This window comes from Ranitomeya variabilis, chromosome 8, assembly GCF_051348905.1.
Source record: "Ranitomeya variabilis isolate aRanVar5 chromosome 8, aRanVar5.hap1, whole genome shotgun sequence".
In the NCBI taxonomy this organism is placed as follows: domain Eukaryota; kingdom Metazoa; phylum Chordata; class Amphibia; order Anura; family Dendrobatidae; genus Ranitomeya; species Ranitomeya variabilis.
Window position 1 is genome coordinate 105710998 of NC_135239.1, and position 25846 is coordinate 105736843.

At 45.1% G+C, this 25846-nt stretch overlaps 1 protein-coding gene across 1 annotated transcript in view; it reads right to left on the minus strand.

Moving 5' to 3' along the window:
* PDC (phosducin) overlaps positions 1–25846 on the minus strand; it is a 221598-nt gene that overhangs the window by 63492 nt on the left and 132260 nt on the right. The window contains exon 2 of the mRNA XM_077277618.1: positions 19071–19152. Coding sequence (XP_077133733.1) covers positions 19071–19137 — 67 coding nt within the window. The 5' untranslated portion in view covers positions 19138–19152. The remainder of the gene's footprint in view (positions 1–19070; positions 19153–25846) is intronic.

Here is a 25846-nt window from a genome sequence, read left to right on the forward strand (position 1 = left end):
TTTCCTGCCACCACTCCATATTAAGCTTGAACTAATAATGCAGTTTGTGAAATCTCTACCAAAAGAAGGAGTTAAGTACCTGTGTATGCAAATTGTCTCTTCAGAGAGGAAGAGGACTAAAACTCTAGTGCCACCTATTGGAAGTAGCAATCCTAAAAGTCAATGTTGACCCTTTAATGAGCCTTGACACATGACTTAGGATAAAAGCCAAACCAGAATCTCAATTTGCAGACACTATGTTTCGGGGTACTGCCCCTCGTCAGTGCAAAGTGGAGATCTGGTTTGGCTGATTGAGAGGCATCTGACCGGGATCCAAGAAGTATCGTTTCTCCTTGTGGAGAATGACATGTTAAGCATGTCGAGGTGAGGAGACTTAAAGCCGCAATGCACTCCTCTGGGAAATATGCAAATTGTCTCTTCAGAGAGGACGAGGACTAAAACTCTAGTGCCACCTATCACAGTGTCTGCAAATTGGGATTCTGATTTGGCTGTTATCCTATGTCATGTGACAATGCTTGTTAAAGGGTCGACATTGACTGTTAGGATTGCTACTTCCAATAGGTGGCATTAGAGTTCTAGTCCTCTTCCTGTACACTGGAATGCTTGTGGTCTGACAGGGATATTGGTATGACCCACCAAAGGGAGGATAGCCATGCTTTTAGACCTTGGATATCAAAGTAAAATCGGGATTTTTTTTCCATTTGTTTCCACCTTCCAAAAGGGAGTCAATATTGGCGTATTTCCAGGATGAGCTGTTCTACCTGCTCGGCAAAGCTGTCACCAAGTGGATACTTGCTAGTCACACAACTGACCGGTAGACCCCTCATATATCCAATGCTCGCACGACTGTTTAAACTGCCTGGTTGAATAAGTCGCTTCAGCAGTACTTAGACTGTTCTTTCTCAGGCAGATGCTTTGATCCAATGGACTTTTGGCTTAGCAGATTGGAACAGTGGCAGGAACTGACTCAGGTTACTATGGGCATACAGTTATGTCCAGGATCCAGTGTATGTTTCAGAGAGGGTATTTAGAGTGGCCGCTGCTTTTGTTATGCTGAAGGGGACCATGTTATCCCCACATCCTTGGAAAATATTAATTTGTCAAAAAGAATGAGGCATGCATCTGCGCTGACTTTAATTTATCTAACGGTATGTCATGGTTCCATCCCTCAGTATTTCTGGGATACAGTTACTGACAGCTCGGCCGTCCATTCCAGTACAGGGGCGTGCTGAAGCTGTCAGTACTGTGACAGTTTGGCCATCTAATCTGGTACTGGGGTTTCCATGATTGCAGATTCACAATCCTGTAATTGATTGGTGTCTGAAGGATATTGTGAAATGGAGCCCCAAATGTTTAAAAAAAGTTTAAAAAACGTACAAATATTCTCCGCTAGTCTGAATGGTCATAGTCTGCATCCCGTAGACATATGGACTCCGTTCTACATCCATTTTTCTTATAGTCTTTAGTAAGTGGCCAACTCCTCACATCCAGCATGCCAGGATTTCATGTATTTTGCTTAAAAGCTTATATTTAGATACTAGTTGGCCCGTGCGAAATTTTCGCAAATTGGTTGTCGGGGTGCAGGCAATTTCAGGAAAATCAAGCTGGTCAAATGTTAATGTATTTAATGAAATGATGAAAACATAGAGGTATTTATATATTTAGATTGGTAATACAATAAATTGGTTTGATAAGTAGAGGCTAAAAAATGTCTTGAGGTTGTGGTGGGTGCCACCTGCAGGTTATTGTTTTTTTCTGCAGGTTTCTGAAAATGAATGTTTAAACTGTATTTTTTGATCAAATCGTGAATGTGTGGTTTGTTTGTGTCTTTTCTTGCTGAAGGGGCAAGTTTACCTTTCAAATGGTGTATTATTTGTGTGTGGGGCGAAGTAATCACCGAAAAAGCAGTGCATGTTTGTGTGTGCATATGTTCATATGTTGCATATGTTCATATTCACCTGCAGTGAAGTGTGCAATCCTCGAATTTGCCTGAAATAGGCTGGGCAAGCACTTCGGCAAGCTGGAAAGACCCCAAGGCAAATGCTACCTGCAGGTAATTTGATCTTTGAAATGGTGTATCATTTGTGTGTGTCGGAGTATAAACGGAGCAAGTGTGCAATTGAATAGGCAGTGCATGTTTACAAATGTGTTTGTATATGTGACTCACCTGCAGTGAAGTGTACAATCCTCCAATGTGCCTGAAATCGGCTTGGCAAGGAGTTCGGCAAGCTGGAAAGCCCCCAAGGCAAATTTTAGGATTTGTTTGTGATGTCTGTAAGCAGCTTTGTGGTAGTGTGCTTTGTGGTAGTGTGGTGCCACCTGCAGGTCATTTTTCCTTACTGCAGATTTATGAAAATTAATGTTTAAACTGTATTTTGTGATCACATCATGGATATGTGGTTTGTTTGGCTATTTTCTTGCTGAAGGGGGCAAGTTTACCTTTCAAATGGTGTATCATTTGTGTGTGTGGGTGCAGTATGAATGGATATACAAAGTAATCACTGAAAAAGTGTTTAGAAATAATATATAAGGATACTTATATACTGTATACTTATAATTGTATTTCAGTAAACATAGAAACAGCTAACTAAGGTTGTGTGCCCTTGATCATGAATAACAGTGTTTTGGATGCAATATATTTGCGCTGTGTCCAAAACTCTGCATTCTACATTACTACATACGGGGTGGAGGGAAGCACGGCCAGATCCCGCAATCACACACTGGACTCTGCTCTGGGATTCCCCTCTCTATAGGTAAAACTTACTTTCTTTGTCTCTGTACACTTGATACGGATTGTTCAGCAGTTCCGTTTTGAGATTAATATTCTTAATATATCCATCTGGGCACTGGTACCCTGATCTTACTTCATTGCATGTCAATGCCTCAAAAGGAAACTGCTGAGCCTAACAAATCAAGTTTAGACTTACAAAATATATGAACCTATAGACAGGTCAAATGGGCACTATCCTGCATAGATCCACAAGGACATTTGTAATTTTTCCATAATACATATGCGGATTTTTCTGGCAGGCCTCCCTCACACAAGAGGCATCTTGTTAAATTTTCTAATTGAATATATGTATTTTTAAAATGTTTAATAAAATTATATAATTTTTTTATATGCAAATTGCCTCTTCTGAGAAAAAGAGGACTTAACTCTATAGCGCCACCTGTTGGAAGTAGCGATCCTACAAGTCACAATCAACCCTCTAACGAGTCGTGCAATATGACTTAGGATAAAAGCCAAATCAGTATCTCAATTTGCAGACACGGTGTTTCGGGCTGTTGGCCCTCATCAGTGCGAAGTATGAGAACTGATTTGGCTAGGTGAGAGGCTCTGGACTGGGGTCTAAGGGGTATCTTTTCTCCTTATGGAGAGTGACATACCATCTCTGGCTTGTCTAGGTAAGGAGGCTTATTTGCCGTACAATGCTCCTCTGGGAAATTAAATATGCAAATTGCCTCTTCTGAGAAAAAGAGGACTTAAATCTATAGCGCCACCTGTTGGAAGTAGCGATCCTACAAGTCACAATCAACCCTCTAACGAGTCGTGCAATATGACTTAGGATAAAAGCCAAACCAGTATCTCAATTCGCAGACACGGTGTTTCGGGCTGTTGGCCCTCGTCAGTGCTCCAACAGGTGGCGCTATAGAGTTAAGTCCTCTTTTTCTCAGAAGAGGCAATTTGCATATTTAATTTCCCAGAGGAGCATTGTACGGCAAATAAGCCTCCTTACCTTGACAAGCCAGAGATGGTATGTCACTCTCCATAAGGAGAAACGATACCCCTTAGACCCCAGTCCAGAGCCTCTCACCTAGCCAAATCAGTTCTTATGCTTCGCACTGACGAGGGCCAACAGCCCGAAACACCGTGTCTGTGAATTGAGATACTGATTTCGCTTTTATTCTGTCATATTGCACGACTCGTTAGAGGGTTGATTGTGACTTGTAGGATCGCTACTTCCAACAGGTGGCGCTATAGAGTTAAGTCCTCTTTTTCTCAGAAGAGGCAATTTGCATATTTTATGTCCCAGAGGAGCATTGTACGGCAAATAAGCCTCCTTACCTTGACAAGCCAGAGATGGTATGTCACTCTCCATAAGGAGAAACGATACCCCTTAGACCCCAGTCCAGAGCCTCTCACCTAGCCAAATCAGTTCTCATGCTTCGCACTGACGAGGGCCAACAGCCCGAAACACCGTGTCTGCAAAGTGAGATACTGATTTGGCTTTTATTCTAAGTCATATTGCACGACTCGTTAGAGGGTTGATTGTGACTTGTAGGATCGCTACTTCCAACAGGTGGCGCTATAGAGTTAAGTCCTCTTTTTCTCAGAAGAGGCAATTTGCATATTTTATGTCCCAGAGGAGCATTGTACGGCAAATAAGCCTCCTTACCTTGACAAGCCAGAGATGGTATGTCACTCTCCATAAGGAGAAACGATACCCCTTAGACCCCAGTCCAGAGCCTCTCACCTAGCCAAATCAGTTCTCATGCTTCGCACTGACGAGGGCCAACAGCCCGAAACACCGTGTCTGCAAAGTGAGATACTGACTTGGCTTTTATCCTAAGTCATATTGCACGACTCGTTAGAGGGTTAATTGTGACTTGTAGGATCGCTACTTCCAACAGGTGGCGCTATAGAGTTAAGTCCTCTTTTTCTCAGAAGAGGCAATTTGCATATTTAATGTCCCAGAGGAGCATTGTACGGCAAATAAGCCTCCTTACCTTGACAAGCCAGAGATGGTATGTCACTCTCCATAAGGAGAAACGATACCCCTTAGACCCCAGTCCAGAGCCTCTCACCTAGCCAAATCAGTTCTCATGCTTCGCACTGACGAGGGCCAACAGCCCGAAACACCGTGTCTGCAAAGTGAGATACTGATTTGGCTTTTATTCTAAGTCATATTGCACGACTCGTTAGAGGGTTGATTGTGACTTGTAGGATCGCTACTTCCAACAGGTGGCGCTATAGAGTTAAGTCCTCTTTTTCTCAGAAGAGGCAATTTGCATATTTTATGTCCCAGAGGAGCATTGTACGGCAAATAAGCCTCCTTACCTTGACAAGCCAGAGATGGTATGTCACTCTCCATAAGGAGAAACGATACCCCTTAGACCCCAGTCCAGAGCCTCTCACCTAGCCAAATCAGTTCTCATGCTTCGCACTGACGAGGGCCAACAGCCCGAAACACCGTGTCTGCAAAGTGAGATACTGACTTGGCTTTTATCCTAAGTCATATTGCACGACTCGTTAGAGGGTTAATTGTGACTTGTAGGATCGCTACTTCCAACAGGTGGCGCTATAGAGTTAAGTCCTCTTTTTCTCAGAAGAGGCAATTTGCATATTTAATGTCCCAGAGGAGCATTGTATGGCAAATAAGCCTCCTTACCTTGACAAGCCAGAGATGGTATGTCACTCTCCATAAGGAGAAACGATACCCAAATACAATACAAGATTACACTGGCGCTGTCCTATTGAACTATACGTGTAAGCTGCTGGCAGCCTGGCAGGTAGGATGTGCGAGCCTGCCCACAAGAAATGTCCAGATCAATAAACAAACAGAGGGCTGCCGCGCTAAAAACACATGTATACACATAAACATATAGCGGTGCCCACCTTCTCGTGTCTGCGTCCACCCGTGCCTGCACAATCAGGAGTGTTGGAGCGGCACTACTTGGTGTGTGCCCGAAGTGGCTGGTAGTGCGAATGGCTGGACTGGGTCCGCATTTAGGGAGCGTCCTCCCTTTGCACCCCAGATAGCTCCTGGATCACCCACTGCAACAGCCGGCGATGCGCCTTGGCCGAAAGCGCCGCCGCGTAGCAGCGTGGTGTATAAGGGGGCATGGCTTAGCGGTGACGTCACCTGTCCGTAGGAAACGGACATGTACAGGGGCCAATGACCGACGCGTTTCGAGGGAACCGTCCCTCTTTCTCAAGGTAGTTGTCCCTGTACTACCGCTATACCTTTATACCCCCATACTTTCCCTGCTGGTATACTGGTTTGCCTAATTGGCTAACTAATGGCATTTATCACGCTGCTAACCAGGATACCTAGGTGGATTGTACACTGTCACTAAACAATATATATACACTGCATAAGTATTGTCGCTGTTAAAACACGCACTATTAAAGCATGGGAGGCTGATTATTTCTCCAGTTTCCCCAAGACCGATGCTCAAATACATACCCTAAAGGGATCACTGCTCCTTGTCCAAGAAATTGTATATGCAAAAAATCCCACAACTAACATAATTAATACAACCCCCCTATTGACAATATTAAAATTCGAAATGTATTAATCACAAAAAAACTATAAAATATGTATAAAATTGTGTATAAATATATAAATACCCAACCCTATATAAAAATTGTTCATAAAATTTTTTTTTATTATTATTGTTTAACAACAATCATGTTAAAAACCTTGTAATTTCTGTACATTCTTTGTATATTATTTACAATATGTACTTACATAAATTCTACATATACACCCATACTAAAATTTGATGCCCCTCAGACATCCTACATTGAAGTACTGGTACCACCTAAGGATTCATTAAAGGGCATACAGTTCTATTTCAGAATTTAGTCCCTTCGGGGCCAGACTGTCAAGTGTGAAAATCCACTTGGACTCAACCCTTGACATACTCCTCAAGTAGTCCCCGCCTCTAGGATTTTTTTGTACAATCTGGATACCACAAAAAGACGTTCCCTTGCATGTCCGCCCATGTTTTTCTACATAATGGCGTGACAAGGGATGCCCAACAAACCCCTTAGCAATATTGTCCAAATGCTCCTTTATCCTATCTTTCAATCTTCTCTTCGTGCAGCCTACATATAATTTATCACAGGGATAATGATGAGGAATCCAATTATTTAAAAAATCAATTCTTGGAGAGAGGCTATTGTGAGACATCCCTGGAGGAGGTCAGACAAGAGGTTAGGGCAATCCCTAGAGGGAATTTGATTCATGGAACAAAAATAAGACTGCAACCCCTGGGTATAGCACAAGAGATTGGCAAAATACCGTTTATTACCCAATACCATGCAAATCAGAAAAGATTCACTAATATAATCCAAAAACATTGGCCTATTTTAAAAAGTGATAGAGTTGTAGGAGAATTGATATCTGACAAACCTAAATTTGTCTTTAGGAAGGCTAAAAATATCGGGAACATTATAGCCCCAACAGCCAGTATGGGAATGATTGAGGGACACATCAAACCAACAAGCACTGCAGGACTGAAAAATGGGGGGTTCACTGCATGTGGAACCTGCCCCTGCTGTATATGAACAGAATACAAAAAGTTGGTCCAAACAAGATTTTGGAACACAGAAAGGACCAAAACATTCATTATTAAGGATAAAATATCCTGTCATTCAACGGGGGTCATCTATATAATCAGGTGTCCCTGTGATAAATTATATGTAGGCCGCACGAAGAGAAGATTGAAAGATAGGATAAAGGAGCATTTGGACAATATTGCTAAGGGGTTTGTTGGGCATCCCTTGTCACGCCATTATGTAGAAAAACATGGGCGGACATGCAAGGGAACGTCTTTTTGTGGTATCCAGATTGTACAAAAAAATCCTAGAGGCGGGGACTACTTGAGGAGTATGTCAAGGGTTGAGTCCAAGTGGATTTTCACACTTGACAGTCTGGCCCCGAAGGGACTAAATTCTGAAATAGAACTGTATGCCCTTTAATGAATCCTTAGGTGGTACCAGTACTTCAATGTAGGATGTCTGAGGGGCATCAAATTTTAGTATGGGTGTATATGTAGAATTTATGTAAGTACATATTGTAAATAATATACAAAGAATGTACAGAAATTACAAGGTTTTTAACATGATTGTTGTTAAACAATAATAATAAAAAAAAATTTTATGAACAATTTTTATATAGGGTTGGGTATTTATATATTTATACACAATTTTATACATATTTTATAGTTTTTTTTGTGATTAATACATTTCGAATTTTAATATTGTCAATAGGGGGGTTGTATTAATTATGTTAGTTGTGGGATTTTTTGCATATACAATTTCTTGGACAAGGAGCAGTGATCCCTTAGGTATGTATTTGAGCATCGGTCTTTGGGAAACTGGAGAAATAATCAGCCTCCCATGCAGTAATAGTGCGTGTTTTAACAGAGACAATACTTGTGCAGTGTATATATATTGTTTAGTGACAGTGTACAATCCACCTAGGTATCCTGGTTAGCAGCGTGATAAATGCTATTCGTTAGCCAATTAGGCAAACCAGTATACCAGCAGGGAAAGTATGGGGGTATAAAGGTATAGCGGTAGTACAGGGACAACTACCTTGAGAAAGAGGGACGGTTCCCTCGAAACACGTCGGTCATTGGCCCCTGTACATGTCCGTTTCCTACGGACAGGTGATGTCACCGCTAAGCCACGCCCCCTTATACACCACGCTGCTACGCGGCGGCGCTTTCGGCCGAGGCGCACCGCCGGCTGTTGCAGTGGGTGATCCGGGAGCTATCTGGGGTGTAAAGGGAGGACGCTCCCTACCTGTGGACCCAGTTCAGCCATTCGCACTACCAGCCACTTCGGGCACACACCAAGTAGTGCCGCTCCAACACTCCTGTTTGTGCAGGCACGGGTGGACGCAGACACGAGAAGGTGGGCACCCCTATATGTTTATGTGTATACATGTGTTTTTAGCGCGGCAGCCCTCTGTTTGTTTTTTGATCGAGAAACGATACCCCTTAGACCCCAGTCCAGAGCCTCTCACCTAGCCAAATCAGTTCTCATGCTTCGCACTGACGAGTGCCAACAGCCCGAAACACCGTGTCTGCTAATTGAGATACTGATTTGGCTTTTATCCTAAGTCATATTGCACGACTCGTTAGAGGGTTGATTGTGACTTGTAGGATTGCTACTTCCAACAGGTGGCGCTATAGAGTTAAGTCCTCTTTTTCTCAGAAGAGGCAATTTGCATATTTAATTTCCCAGAGGAGCATTGTATGGCAAATAAGCCTCCTTACCTTGACAAGCCAGAGATGGTATGTCACTCTCCATAAGGAGAAACGATACCCCTTAGACCCCAGTCCAGAGCCTCTCACCTAGCCAAATCAGTTCTCATGCTTCGCACTGACGAGGGCCAACAGCCCGAAACACCGTGTCTGCGAATTGAGATACTGATTTGGCTTTTATCCTAAGTCATATTGCACGACTCGTTAGAGGGTTGATTGTGACTTGTAGGATCGCTACTTCCAACAGGTGGCGCTATAGAGTTAAGTCCTCTTTTTCTCAGAAGAGGCAATTTGCATATTTAATTTCCCAAAGAAGCATTGTACAGCAAATAAGCCTCCTTACCTTGACAAGCCAGAGATGGTATGTCACTCTCCATAAGGAGAAACGATACCCCTTAGACTCCATAATTTTTTTAGTATTTCATAAGTGGTTATTTTTGTATGCCCCTGTCAACAACCACTGATTTTGGGCATATTGATGGATTTTCTCGTTCCACATTACAAGCCCAGTGGATGGGATTTATAAAATTCCCATGCCCACTGTGCTTCTATTTAACGTTGCGTGAACTCCCCCACGGTGCAGGTTTCCAAACCGCAGCATTTAAATTTCAATAGACTTTCATTAGATGCGATAAATCCGTATAGTAAACTAAACATATTAGAATGCCGTGTTTAGGACGCAGCAAAAATACGCTGCATCCAAAACTACGGTATATAAATATATACTATTCCCAATCTCTCGGTGTTCCCATCTCTGGAAACAGACTTTTAGGTGTGACTTGATGTGTAGGTGGACAGGGCTTCATTTAGCAGAGCTCGCCTTGATTCTATGCATGCTGCTGGAGGCAAAAATAGCTTTACCCCCGAGCTCTCCCTTGTATTTGTATGTATACAGCAGGCTATAACAAGTATATGTGGCACCCCAGGAGCTTGGTTTCCATAATAGCATTGCCTTCCTCGGGGGGGGTGATGCCATACCTGGAAGCAAGAAGAGTTCCCCTTAGCAGGTAACACCTTTCCTGACTCTAAACCAGAAGGGGGAGCTCTAACCCGGTTTTCAGCGGAACTTCCCTATAAGTTCTGGTCTGGAGGCGGGGTTAGTTAGTGCGAGTCAGAGAACAGACAGTGAAGGAGGAAGAGGTAAGTGTGGAGAACCTAAGGGATTGGAGCTGCGACTGAGCTCACCCCAGGACTGAGCGCCGAAGATTGTACACCGGAGTCCATGGTTGCGTGGGAACTGCAGATCCCACAACCAAATCCGGAGGACAGGAGATTGGAGGTCTCCTGGCCCCATTGGACACCCGGAGGCACAGCAGCATACAAGAGTCCGGAGTCACCACGAGGGAGTGACACCTTGAACAGGCTAAAGCTGCTTGCCATGCGGGTAGTATTTCACTTAGTGGAAAAACTGAGAGAGGGACTTGAGGAGTACTAAAAGCACCAAGCACCAAGAGAACAGCGCAGTGGGAAGGCCTCTAAATCCACCTGGCTAGGTGGATCCTGAAATGCTTCCAGGCTGCCCAGATCTCCATCACCAGCTGTGATTTGTGCCCCGGACTGCACCTGCAACCTGGGATTAAAGGTAAAGAAAACTGCAACCCTTGTTTCCTCTAGTTATTCTCACATCCTCAGCCCTGGACGCTCAGTCCTGCATGCCGACGTCCACAAGTCCCTTAGAAAACTGCACCGGTAGACCTGGGGCCCTGCTCCACCTGTGGGGAGCAGAACCATCCCAGCTGCATCACCATCATCCTCAGCGGTCCCTTTAAGCAGTGTCGGCCATCCCTGTCTGAGTACCACAGGTGGCATCACAAACAATCCCCTTTAACTTTATTTCTTTCCATCATCCATCCCCCTTAATTGCACACCCAGGGCCACGGACCGGGTCACTGCTTCTGTGACCACCCCTTTAAGAGCAGTGCGACCCGGTTCCGAGTAGCAGGTATTGCATTTCTGGCATCACAAACAGGATGGACCGACCCAGCAAACTGGGTCCTGTGCGCCATAGACTTTATTAAACTGTATGGTAACCGTATTTTTCATGCCATGCGGCATACGAGAAGCAGAGGGGGTGTGTCTTTGTGGGCGGAGCTCAAGAAAGACCGCAAATGGAAATCGCGCTCCGTGCTCTGCCGTCAGTGGGCGAAAAAGCAGGAGGCCCCAACCGGAAACCCTCAGGAGCTCAATTCATCCCGCCGCAGGAGCAGCCGCTGACTACGGTAACGATACCCAAAGCCTGGCTGAGGTTAACTAGAGGGGAAGAATATGCCCAGCCCAGGTGGAGATGCAGCATCAGCCGCAACCACAGCCCCTATAATGCAACTATCAATGCCGTACATACCGGGAGCAGCCTGGTTACCGCAATACTCAGGGGAGTTGCACACCGTGAGCAATTTTAAAGAGAGACTATGCAGTTTGTTTGAAGTATACCCCCTGTCTGAGAATCAAAAAGTCAGCATCCTAACTGGCCAGTTAAATGGTGAAGACCAGAGGGAGGTAAAGTCCTAGCAGGACGCTGACAAAAGGACTGTTAAGCAAATCCTGGCCGTGCTGAAGGACACCTTTGACACCCGCACTGCAGCAGAGATTAAAATGAGATTCTTTGGGTGCAGAACAGTATACAGGACAATGCCCTTAATCTCCAGGAGGTGCTGCGGGCCATTAAGCAGGTTGACCCCGACAGTGTGCAAGATGGGAACAGAATGTTAAAGGAGCAATTTATTGAGGGACTCCTGTCCAGCACCCACAGAACACAGCTGCCCTACAAAACCCTGACCTGGACTTTGCACCCTTTAAAGATAGGGCCATCCGAGTGCTGTGTGGACCAAATCCCAGTGGCACAATTCCCCCTAGGTGCCCAACAAATACATACCACCAGGAAGCGGCATCCCTTCCCCAGACCCTTGTGGAAGCCGACGCGCATACCCTAGGTAATGATTCTTCTGCAGACCTATGTCTCCAGGTCCCTGAGCTGACTAAAAGTGTGGCAGCACTAAGCAAAACCGTGCAGTCCATGCAAGTGTCCCCATAGGAGAAGATCCAGCTGGCCTCCAATCCAGATGATGTCCGATGGTGGTGGCAGACCAGAGAGAGAGACAACGATCGCTATGACCGGGACGGACAACCCATTTGCAGTCAGGTGGGATACATAGCATGATTCTGTAATTTAAATGAGCAGCCTGTGATATATGTGATGCAGTAACCCCTGTAACAGGTAGGGGGCGCTGCATGATCTCCCCAGTATGCGCTTGGATACGTGATGGTATAGAGAGAAAGTTTGGCAGGATTGTGAATGGCCAATATGTGTGTTGCAGAGGAGGTTACTCTGCACTGTCAATCTGAGTGTAAGTTGGTCTGCTGGGACCTGTAGTCCCTCAGGAGTTTGTGTTATGTGTGTAGTTCTCATGGGAGATTGGCAGGGCTAGTCATGAGAGATGGGAGGGTCAGACTAGCCACACACACACACACACACTCCCACCCAGGGGAGTGGTTACGAGTATGTAACGTGACCAGGGTGTGGGTCAGTGTTCGTTGTGAGCTCCCTGTGTGTGGAGCTGAGAGGTGTGTCCGGTAGGTCCTGTGTGGTTCCTGTGTATGGACCTGACCGGTGAAGGTGCTGGATCGTCCTAGGAATGACTAGGGTCCTGTGAGCACCTGGAACCGAGGAACCTGATGTATGGATGGTGCTGGATTGTCCTAGAAATGACTAGGGTCCTGCAAGCACCTGAGATGGTCGGTGCTGGATTGTCCTAGGAATGACTAGGGTCCTGCAAGCACCTGAGAAGGTTGGTGCTGGATTGTCCTAGGAATGACTAGGGTCCTGCAAGCACCTGAGACCGTGAGACTTGGCTTCGGGTGGCCTGGGTATTGGACGTTCCTGGCTGGGGAAGGACGTCCTGAAGAATACCCGGACTAGGCCACCAGGCAGGGTCCTGGCTACCTGGGTGTTGGGAGGTCCTGCGACGAGGACCGGATCCCTGAATAGCACGAGGTGAGGACCGGGATCTGCGGAGCCAGGGACAGTTACTGTGTGGGGAAGCTGGAGTCCTTCGGTGAGGTCTGGACTGACTACTGGGTGCCGACCAGGCAAGTTGGGGATCCCCGTTAGGCAGCTTACCCAGAAGAGTGTTAACGGAGTGTGGGGAAGCTGGAGTCCTTCGGTGAGGTCTGGACTGACTACTGTGTATTGACCAGGCAAGTTGGTGATCCCCGTTAGGCAGCTTACCCAGAAGAGGTTAACGGAGTCGGCATGAGGAGCAGGAGCTCCCGTCAGGTGCCAAAGAGACTGTTGGTGCCTGTTGTGTTTTATGTGTTATAAGTAATGAACTTTGCATAACCCGGTTTATGGCATATTTAATAAACTGCATGGACTGTTTTTGTTAGAAAATTGTGCCTGGCTACATTAATCCCGCGCCAAGTGAGTGTCCCCCAATACACTCAGTAAGAGAAATCTTACATGTGGTGGAGAATTTTGGCAACGATCCAGGTGGCACACGTGGAGTTAATTGTTGTGGCAGAGCCACGAAGGTGACAAGCGTCTACCTGTAACTCGGCGTGGTTACGAAGGTGACAAGCGTCTGCTGTGACTCGGCGGGGTCACGAAGGTGACAAGCGGCAGCGGTGGAGCCGTGCAGAGCCATGTGGAGAGTAGCCGCGGTTGCAGCGAGAGGTTCCGTAGCAGCCAGAGCTACAGTGGCAGCAGCGGTGACTTGTGGTTTGCTGCCGGTTATGTGTGACTGCAGCGTGAGCTGTGGCAGTGCCAGCAGGTGCTGGTGAAGAGTCGGGAAAAAAAAAAAAAGGGGACATTTTTTTTTCTGCTTGCAGACTCTTAAAGGGCCAGAGTCACATTAGTGTACTGTATGAACTGGGGTCTGAGTATCGTGGGGAAGTCCACGGGGTGTATCCCAGGGAGGGGACTGTCCCAAATTGTGAGCGGTGTCCCAAACGGAGATAGTTGTCCAAAAAGGGGCGGAGTCCCAAAAAGGGTCGGTAACCCGAACAGGGGTAGTGGCCCAAGAAGGGGTGGAATCCCGAAGGGGGGCTATATCCCGAACAGGGGTGGTGTCAAAAAACAGAGCACTTGTCCAAAAAGGGGGCGGAGCCAAAAAAGGGGTGGCAATCAGTGAGGAGTCACGACTATGTCCTATTTGGCTGGCAATCAGTGAGGAGCCACGTCTGTGTCCTTTTTGGCTGAATGGAGAGCGTGTGCAGGGGTTGTTGGACCCGGGGAGAGAAGCGTCTTTACTGAGAACCCTGCCAGGAAGTTCTGTATCACGTGGGGACACTAAATGTCTTCAGGCAGCCACTCTCTCCGTTACTGCAGCTGATGTTTCCACATACCATGAGGTGGTTGTAGTCCCGAGCTTGCCGTGTCCTATGGTTATAGGACAAGATTTGGTGACACTGTGGGACTCGTGGAAAAAGGGTGAAGTGTTTGTGGATGTTATGTGGAAGGGTGGTAGTATTAGTGAGAATGCGCCCCCTAGAGTTGACAGTCCTAAGGTGGGCGTGACCAAAGAAAATGATAAACGTGCCCAACTTACGGACATGCCACCTGAAGTGTGCCACAATGCGACTGGTAGTGGTCTGGTGGATAAAATAAGTGGAGCTGACACCCAAACAGAAAGGGACGGCTGGTTCCTGGATAACAGATCGGGTGGTGGTGACTCCCAATCAGACGGTGACGAAGGCGGTAAAGAGGGCAGTAAGACTGACTCTGGTATAAGTAGCAAAACTTCCTCCCGTCGCCGAAGACGTAAAAGAGGCAAAGGGGCTGAACCAGTTGCACCTTGTGAAGATTTGATAGGAGATACGGAAGACCTGGAGTGTGTGAAGTACTCTGAAGTCCCTGTGAATCAGGACGAGGCTAAGGTTGTCACCACTGAAGCCCTAGAGAGGGTTGAACCTCTTAGTGAGGAGATAGGAAGATCTCTGAAGAGGCAGAGTGTGGGTGAGCAAACTGACCCATCTGAAATAGAGCTGATTAAAGAGACAGTGAAAGAACATGTCGAACGAGAAAGGGTCCTGAGACAAAATGTTGATCACAGGGTGAATGAGTTGGAGAAGGAAGTCTCGGAGCTCAGAGGTCACCTGTTAACCTGGCAAGGTGTGAACAAAGCCTTAAGGGAAGATGTGAAAGGGCTCAGAGAAGCATTAAGTGGTCTTCTACAAGAGAAGAAGATGCTGGTCGAAGACTCACATCTGCTAATGCCCATCTTGACCAGGGGTCTGGAAGAGGGTAAAGCTGAAGAAGTGATAAAAGAAAATACACCAGCGCTACCTGACTGGAGTCACTGTGCTGCAGGAGCCAAGACAGAGGAGCTGGTACTGTCAAAAAGGGAAATGCCAACGTATAAAAGAAAATGGATCCGCGCTACAGTGGTGTGGAAGTGACCAAGGATGCAGATTAGTGTATATAGGGATGCCCAAGCGGTGTTGCGCCGTATAGATGCCCTGATGAAGAAGGTCGTTGTCCCTTCGAAACGCGTCGGTTTTTTGGTCCCTCTGTCTCCCCGTACCTTTCTCCAGCTCAGTGACGTCACACGCTGAGCCTTGTGCCAGCGAGCTCCGCCCCCTGTTCTCTCCCGCTCGTATCCAGGGACGCTACCGGCCGGAGCCGTCCCTGGCTCTACGCAGCCCTCACAACACACGCCGCCTGGCAGCTGCTTTTCCCTGCTCGCCCACCTGCCTACTTGCACACCCGCCGGACCAACCCTGCCACCCAGCCCGGACCACATTTCTTTCTGCACGCCGAGTCCTCAGTACAGCACGGTGAGTCCGCATCGTATTTCTTTGGATGGAGTATAACCCTGTTTCAGATTCGATTTAATTTTATATCCATCTAGGTTGGTTTATGGTGGATCATTGGCGGGGGTGGGGAACCTCCCGCTGACACACTGCGCATCTATACGGCGCAACACCGCTTGGGCATCCCTATATACACTAATCTGCATCCTTGGTCACTTCCACACCACTGTAGCGCGGATCCATTTTCTTTTATACGAAAGCTGAAGAAGAGTGGGCGTTAAGAGCCGAACGAGATAGTCACCCGGTTGTGGCAGATGTCTTGTCGGAAAGGTCGATGGCAAAACAGGGGCCATCCATTCCTGAAGAAAGTGAGAATCCACTCGTCAAGTGTGTGATAGATGTACCCGAAGAGGCGCAAGATGCATGTACCGGTGAGGGTGTGCATGAAGCCTTCAAAAGGCAGTAGAAGCGTGTAGTGTGCAACGGGCACTAGAGACGAAACAGTGGTGAGTGACTTAGGTGGGAGACCTGGTAGAAAAAATGTGGTGACTAAAGATTTGGTGACACAGAAAGGGCCAAAGCTCAAGGCCTACGTGTTGACCGCTGGGAGCGGGGTAAACCCAACATGGGTATGATTATGAGTGTTGTTCAAAACCGACTGAGACGGTCTTCTCTCCTGGTAGGGCGAGGTAGTGTGTGTGACCTGTCTCGGAGGTTTCGGGTGTTTAACAGGTGTTCAACCCTACAGGTGTGAACAGAGGGGGGGGATATGTGATATATGTGATGCAGTAACCCCTGTAACAGGTAGGGGGTGCTGCATGATCTCCCCAGTATACGCTTGGATACGTGATGGTATAGAGAGAAAGTTTGGCAGGATTGTGAATGGCCAATATGTGTGTTGCAGAGGAGGTTACTCTGCACTGTCAATCTGAGTGTAAGTTGGTCTGCTGGGACCTGTAGTCCCTCAGGAGTTTGTGTTATGTGTGTAGTTCTCATGGGAGATTGGCAGGGCTAGTCATGAGAGATGGGAGGGTCAGACTAGCCACAAACACACACACTCCCACCCAGGGGAGTGGTTACCAGTATGTAACGTGACCAGGGTGTGGGTCAGTGTTCGTTGTGAGCTCCCTGTGTGTGGAGCTGAGAGGTGTGTCCGGTAGGTCCTGTGTGGTTCCTGTGTATGGACCTGACCGGTGAAGGTGCTGGATCGTCCTAGGAATGACTAGGGTCCTGTGAGCACCTGGAACCGAGGAACCTGATGTATGGATGGTGCTGGATTGTCCTAGGAATGAATAGGGTCCTGCAAACACCTGAGATGGTCGGTGCTGGATTGTCCTAGGAATGACTAGGGTCCTACAAGCACCTGAGAAGGTCGGTGCTGGATTGTCCTAGGAATGACTAGGGTCCTGCAAGCACCTGAGACCGTGAGACTTGGCTTCGGGTGGCCTGGGTATTGGACGTTCCTGGCTGGGGAAGGACGTCCTGAAGAATACCCGGACTAGGCCACCAGGCAGGGTCCTGGCTACCTGGGTGTTGGGAGGTCCTGCGACGAGGACCGGATCCCTGAATAGCACGAGGTGAGGACCGGGATCTGCGGAGCCAGGGACAGTTACTGTGTGGGGAAGCTGGAGTCCTTCGGTGAGGTCTGGACTGACTACTGGGTGCCGACCAGGCAAGTTGGGGATCCCCGTTAGGCAGCTTACCCAGAAGAATGTTAACAGAGTGTGGGGAAGCTGGAGTCCTTCGGTGAGGTCTGGACTGACTACTGTGTATTGACCAGGCAAGTTGGTGATCCCCGTTAGGCAGCTTACCCAGAAGAGGTTAACGGAGTCGGCATGAGGAGCAGGAGCTCCCGTCAGGTACCAAAGAGACTGTTGGTGCCTGTTGTGTTTTATGTGTTATAAGTAATGAACTTTGCATAACCCGGTTTATGGCATATTTAATAAACCGCATGGACTGTTTTTGTTAGAAAATTGTGCCTGGCTACATTAATCCCGCGCCAAGTGAGTGTCCCCCAATACACTCAGTAAGAGAAATCTTACAAGCCCCTGGGGCAGAGGGCCAACCCCCAGGAGTAAGACGATCAGGCCCACAAAGCTGGCTAGGCAATACGTGGGAAGACGGCCGGTCCTGCCCATTGTGACCGATGGCATCCTGATGAACGCTTTACTGGACACTGGCTCCCAGTAAGTAAGTAAAAATGCAATAGAGACAGCAGAACCCCTTGCTTCCATCCGACCAGGTGGAGGACAATGGCTCTGAGGGGCAACTGGAGGATTGGCACTGACTCCACTCCTTTGCACCAAAAGCATAGAGCTTACCTGGTGGCTCGAGAGTATGAGCGGGTCTTCAACAAACATCCTCTAGACTTTGGGCAGGTAAAAGGGGTCCAACACCATATCCCCACTGGAGATCATCCACCCATTAAGGAAAGGTACCGGCCTGTACCCCCAGCACACTATCAACGTGCCAAGGATATGTTGCGGGAGATGAAGGAGGCTGGGGTAATCAGAGATAGTTGTAGCCAGTGGGCAGCTCCGTTAGTCCTCGTTAAGAAGAAAGATGGTATCATGAGAATGTGTGTTGACTGCAGGCGAATTAACAGCATTACACACAAGGACGACAAATAAACGATGACATTCAAAAGTACAACTTTTCCTGCAAAAAACAAGCCCTCACATGGCCATATTGATGGAAAATTAGCAAAGTTATGGCTCTGGAAAGCAGGGAAGCAAAAAAAACCCCCTCAAAAACAGAAAAACCCAAGGTAGTGAATGGGTTAATGCTGTCTAAGAAATTAAAGCAATTTAAGAACTTAAGAATGTCCCTTTAATATCTGTTAAAAAGAGGAGTCATTCTATTCATCAAGACCATCTCATGTACCCCACTTTGCAGGTAACCCCAGAACTGAATAATCGCATGTATAACAATATGCCACTTCAGCAACTGTCCCCTTAAGCTGTCCCATCTGCAATTTGACCACCCTAGCCAACAACACTAAGGGTAAATGATTCTCTTAGCTTAACTTCAGCTTCCCAGTGACATTCTCCAGACCTTGCTAGTGGATACCACAAGTGCACCTCTTGCGTGTGGGTCCTCTAAAGGTATACTAGGTGATCCAATCCACTACTCAGTATCTCCACAGGCTCCTTGTCATCTAAAATTTAAAAAAAGATACACAAATCTTTTTATTTGAGGGTTGGGAGTTATAATGTTTACAACATTAGACTCCCTGGACATACGAAACTGAGCCTGATACAAGGGCTATATGTGACACCAACCTTCCCATCATGCCTTTAGATTATCATATTTTTGCCCATTACCTGTGTTCGTAGCAGAGCCTTCAAAATCAGTCTCTTCTTCAACACTTTGTGTTTCTAAAGCTTCCATTATTGTAAAGTGATTCTGTAAAAGTGAAAACATTACCATTTAAAAAAAAAAATTAACGCTATATTTTGCCCATTTGTATACTGCGAAATGTATGTATGTCACATGTCCAGTGTTAAATATCATTAAATGCATATAGAAGCATTATATTGATAAAGAATTGACCTCATTCGGACGTCCGATTTTTGCAAACGAGTGCTATCCATGGTTTTCACAAGTGGCACTCATACCTATGATAGTCTTTGGGGCCATTCACATGTCTGATACAAGTGTATCATCAGTGTACTGGATCTGAATTTCATCATTTGATCAGTGTATCAGTTTTTGCCATCAGTGTTTTTATCAGTGATTTTCACATATGGATGAAAAAATAAATAAACAACAAAAGTTCTTCAATACATTACAATGTTAATCATGACAGCACATGAACTGTACACTGATGCCATCCATGTGTTCTCAGTGATTTTCTATTAGCAGTTTTTGCTGGTAAAAAAATATACATATCTCTGTGATTTTCCACTAGGTAACATGTGCTTATGAACACCCCATAGACTATAATGGATACATGCTCTAGGATTGTCTGAATGAGGCCTCCAGGCACTGAAACCTCTTCATTATTTTTTGAGCAACCTTGATGCTTTTCATCAAGTCACAGTAAGGACATTCAGTGGTATGTCAAGGTATTATCGAGTCACAGTAATGACATTCAGCGATATATCAAGGTATCATTGAGTCACAGTAAGGACATTCAGCAGTATATCAAAATATCATCACGTCACAGTAATGACATTCAGCGGTATATCAAAGTATCATCGAGTCACAGTAAATAATGTCTTCAAAGGGAAATTTGTAGTTACAATTCTGCGCTGCCGCTAAGATGAATTTCAGGAGAGTATAGTTGATTCACAGTGGTTTTATTAAACGCGTTTCAGGGGTCTCATGCCCCCTTCATCAGGAAATGGTATTTCCTGATGAAGGGGGCATGAGACCCCTGAAACGCGTTGAATAAAACCACTGTGAATCAACTATACTCTCCTGAAATTCATCTTAGCGGCAGCGCAGAATTTTAACTACAAATTTCCCTTTGAAGACATTATTTTCTCTGGTCAGTGAAGACCTGTGGATCTGCAGCAGCCGCTATCTACATGTTCTAATCTCATCCTAACCAGGTGAGCAAATTTGGTGTATATTCTCCTCTGTGTAACGTGGATAAGACCCTATTGCGCTCTTTGTCTCCCCATTGTTTTACAACGAGTCACAGTAAAGGCATTCAGCGGTATATCAAAGTATCATCGAGTCACAGTAATGACATTCAGCGGTATATCAAAATATCATCGAGTCACAGTAATGACATTCAGCGGTACATCAAAGTATCATCGAGTCACAGTAATGACATTCAGCGGTATATCAAAGTATCATCGAGTCACAGTAATGACATTCAGCGGTACATCAAAGTATCATCGAGTCACAGTAATGACATTCAGCGGTATATCAAAGTATCATCGAGTCACAGTAATGACATTCAGCGGTATATCAAAGTATCATCGAGTCACAGTAATGACATTCAGCGGTATATCAAAGTATCATCGAGTCACAGTAATGACATTCAGCGGTATATCAAAGTATCATAGAGTCACAGTAATGACATTCAGTGGTATATCAAGGTATCAGAGTCACAGTAATGGCATTCAGCGGTAAATCAGGGTAATATCGAGTGACAGTAATGAACTTGAGCAGTAACATACAGTACTATCCCCAGTAAGGACATTGTGAGATAATACACACTATAACAATAATTTTTATCCCAAAGGAGATAGTATTAGAAATAGGGTCAGTTTTTCTATACAGAGATCCAATCTTGTCCATGAACTGTATCTGACATTTTGCAAATAGTCTTTATTACTATAGTTGCAAATCTGTGTGTTATTAAAGGGGTTGTCAGGTCCAAATTAATGTCTGCAGTCACTCTGTGTTAGTTATACACATAACACCCCATACACCCCATCTAGCAACGTGGCCATCCAGTGGGCGTGGTCAACTAGAGGGCATGGTCTTGTTGCATACAAGTGTATGGAGCGAGGCCATGCCCACAGGCCGGGTCTATGTGTAACTCATACATAGCCTCAGGTCCCAGGTCGGAAACAGGTGAATCCCCGCAGCACATAGTGCACATGCTGGGGGGGATTCTTAAGTCTGCAGTCACACAGAGTCACCGCACACTTATCAATTTGGACCGGACAGCCCCTTTAATTTGGTGAATGGTGTGTCTTCAAGATTACCACAAACAAGCCTCGCATGATGCCTAAACTTGCCACCAACCACACTGTGTATCTTATGCTTTTAACAGAGCATTTCATATCGGTTTAAATTGTGAAAGTAGAAACTATAATATAGCATGAGAATGAAATTTCTTGTTAGAAGTGAAACTTTTATTCTAAGCAAATAAGTAATTCTTACCGCACTCTAGAAATGTTTGCTTAAGGGGGGTTTATAGTCTAGCAAAATTATTTTCATATAATTTCATGTATTTAGTGTGGAGAATATACAGTATCAGCAAAACGATTTAGTTTGATTCGTTATATTAAAAAAGTTATAGCACCTTACAGAGAGTGATCTCCGGCGTGCGCTCAGTGTTTGGATGGCGCATGGCACAAAGGAGCATTCCGTCGGCCTTGTGCTTTCTTAGCTTTTGGATTAACTTGCCCAATAAATGGTCATTTTTTGGGTGGCATATTAAAAACCAGTCCTTAGTATTATGACTCTTAGTAATCACCTCACACTGATCAGAGATCTAATAGTTGAAGCTATGTATACAACCCCTGGCAAAAATTATAGAATCACCAGCCTTGGAGGATGTTCATTCAGTTGTTTAATTTTGTAGAAAAAAAGCAGATCACAGACATGGCACAGAACTAAAGTCATTTCAAATGGCAACTTTCTGGCTTTAAGAAACACTAAAAAAAAACAAGAACAAAAAAATGTGGTAGTCAGTAATGGTTACTTTTTTAACCAAGCATAGGGGAAAAATAATGGAATCACTCAATTCTGAGGAAAAAATTATGGAATCACCCTGTAAATTTTCATACCCAAAAATAACACCTGCATCAAATTAGATCTGGGTCTAATAAGGAGTGATCACACCTTGGAGAGCTGTTGCACCAAGTGGACTGACATGAATCATGGCTCCAACACGAGAGATGTCATTTGAAACAAAGGAGAGGGTTATCAAACTCTTAAAAGAGGGTAAATCATCATGCAATGTTGCAAAAGATGTTGGTTGTTCACAGTCAGCTGTGTCTAAAATCTGGACCAAATGCAAACAACATGGAAGGTTGTTAAAGGCAAACATACTGGTAGACCAAGGAAGACATCAAAGCGTCAAGACCGGAAACTTCAAGCAATATGTCTGCAAAACAGGAAATGCAAAACAAAACAAATGAGGAACGAATGGGTGGAAACTAGAGTCAATGTCTGTGACCGAACTGTAAGAAACCGCCTAAAGGAAATGGGATTTACATACAGGAAAGCTAAAAGAAAGCCATCATTAACACCTAAACAGAAAAAAACAAGGTTACAATGGGCTAAGGAAAAGCAATCGTGGACTGTGGATGACTGGATGAAAGTCATATTCAGTGATGAATCATGAATCTGCATTGGGCAAGGTGATGATGCTGGAACTTTTGTTTGGTGCTTTTTCAAGATGATAATGCATCCTGCCATAGAGCAAAAATTGTGAAAACATTCCTTGAAATAAGACACATAAGGTCAATGTTTTGGCCTGCAAATAGTCCGGATCTCAATCCAATTGAAAATCTTTGGTGGAAGTTGAAGAAAATGGTCCATGACAAGGATCCAACCTGCAAAGCTGATCTGGCAACAGCAATCAGAGAAAGTTGGAGCCAGATTGATGAAGAGTACTGTTTGACACTCATTAAGTCCATGCCTCAGAGACTGCAAGCTGTTATAAAAGCCAGAGGTGGTGCAACAAAATACTAGTGATGTGTTGGAGTGTTTTTTTTTTTGTTTGTTTTTCATGATTCCATAATTTTTTCCTCAGAATTGAGTGATTCCATATTTTTTTCCCTATGCGTGGTTACAAAAAGTAAAATTGTTAAAATTAAACAACTGAATGAACATCCTCCAAGGCCGGTGATTCCATAATTTTTGCCAGGGGTTGTATATATAAAGCAAAAATATGTGCCCTGAAGGATCTCAAATCTCAGTTATGAAAAGTGCCTCACAGACCGTTCTAGTTGTCCATAGCAATCATCAGAGCTTCGTTTTCTCTTTATGTTGGCAGCTTCAATGCTGAAAGTTGCACTCTGGTTGCTGTAGGCGATCTGTATTGAACGGCGATGCGACTGGACTCTATCAAAGAAACTCGTGAATTTTAAAAGTTTAAAAAATTTGTTGAAATGGATATATAAGGGTCGAGAGATTATAAAGCGCATCCATATCGTTCTTAAGAACTGATAATTTGAGGCAACGGACGCAAAAAAACTAAGAACTTCAAACAATATTGAGTTGCCTATTTCAAGATAATTTGGTTACTGCATTCTGAATTTTTTCACTGTGTTTTCAACAATTACATCACTTGTAATATGCAAAACTTGCAAGAAGAATGTAAAATTCTCTCAGACGTTACATCGAGGTGTAGAATTTAAAATTAATGTCCAGTGCTGCTGTAACAATTTACATTGATTCTTCACCAATAGGGTTGAGCGAAACGGATCGGACAAATTAAAAAATCGCCGACTTTCGGCAAAGTCGGGTTTCATGAAACCCGACCCGATCCTAGTGTGGGATCGGCCATGAGGTCGGCGATCTGCACGCCAAAGTCGCGTTTCGTGTGACGCTTTCAGCGCCATTTTTCAGCCAATGAAGGAGGACTCAGAGTGTGGGCAGCGTGATGACATAGGTCTCGGTCCTCACCATCTTAGAGAAGGGCATGACAGTGATTGGCTTGCTTTCTGCGGCGTCACAGGGGCTATAAAGGGGCGTGCACGCCGACCGCCATCTTACTTCTGCCGATCTTACCATAGGGAGAGGTTGCTGCAGCTTCATCAGAAGAAGGGATATAGTTAGGGAGGGAAGATTAACCCCCAAACTGCTTGTGCTGTAGCAATTTCCACTGTCCAACACCACCTTTTTTTTGCAGGGACAGTGGAGGCTATATTTTTTTGCATCAGCTCTGTAGCTTATTAGGCTGCCTTATAAGGCTCCCTGATAGCTGCATTGCTGTTTGCACCGCTGCTCTGCAAACCAACTGCTTTTTTAAAAGCAAAAATCCAGTTGCTCCTTTCTGCACAGTTATCTTCTTTATTTGTCCACACTTTTGTGTGCAGCAGTCCTTTTTATTGCTGCCATACTTGTCTTGAGATCATTGTAGGGAGATTGAAATTGTACTACAGTCCTTGTATTTTTTCATATATCTTCCAGCCACTTTCTGCCACTTACATTGTGTTGTTTTATACACTGGGCCTGAGTTTTGGTTCAGTCTCCAAAAAAAAAAAAGTGAGATTCAAATTCTCACAAAGTGGATATACTTCAGTCCTGTTAGTTTGTCATATATCAGCCAGCCACTTTCTGCCATGTACATTGTGTTGTTTTATACACTGGGCCTGAGTTTTGGTTCAGTTTCCCCCCCAAAAAAAGTGAGATTCAAATTCTCACAAAGTGGATATACTTCAGTCCTGTTAGTTTGTCGTATATCAGCCAGCCACTTTCTGCCACGTACATTGTGTTGTTTTATACACTGGGCCTGAGTTTTGGTTCAGTCTCCCAAAAAAAGAGTGAGATTCAAATTCTCACAAAGTGGATATATTTCAGTCCTGTTAGTTTGTCGTATATCAGCCAGCCACTTTCTGCCACGTACATTGTGTTGTGTTATACACTGGGCCTGAGTTTTGGTTCAGTCTCCAAAAAAAATAAGTGAGATTCAAATTCTCACAAAGTGGATATACTTCAGTCCTGTTAGTTTGTTGTATATCTGCCAGCCACTTTCTGCCACGTACATTGTGTTGTGTTATACACTGGGCCTGAGTTTTGGTTCAGTCTCCCCCCCAAAAAAAGTGAGATTCAAATTCTCACAAAGTGGATATACTTCAGTCCTGTTAGTTTGTCGTATATCAGCCAGCCACTTTCTGCCACTTACATTGTGTTGTTTTATGCACAGGGCCTGAGTTTTGGTTCAGTCTCCCAAAAAAAAGGGATATTTAAATTCTCAACAAGTTTATATACACCTTCTACCTTGATTTACAGTACCATATAACGGTTGTTATTTTGGTTAGATTTTCCAAAAAATGAGGAAGTCTGGTGGAAGAGCCCGTGGGCGGTGGTTGACAGCTGGTACTGATGGTGGTGATGGTGGTGCATCTGGTGGGAGTGGCAAAAGCACTGGAGGTGTTGAGACAGCATCATCATCTGGCTACACAAGGCCTCGAAGGCTCCCTTATCTGGGAATAGGAAAACAGCTTTTAAAGCCAGAGCAGAAGGAAAAAGTTTTGGCTTTCCTTGCTGACTCAGCCTCTAGCTCTTTCGCCTCCTCTTCAGAAAGTTCCAAATATAAAAGCAGCAAGTCATCAGTGGATGCTCCCGATCAGGAACAAGATGTTTCCTTGTGTCCTTCACCCAAACCAAAAGTCAAGGATGTGTCAGGCGACACTACAGGTTATTCCATGGAGCTCTTTACACATACTGTGCTTGGGTTAGA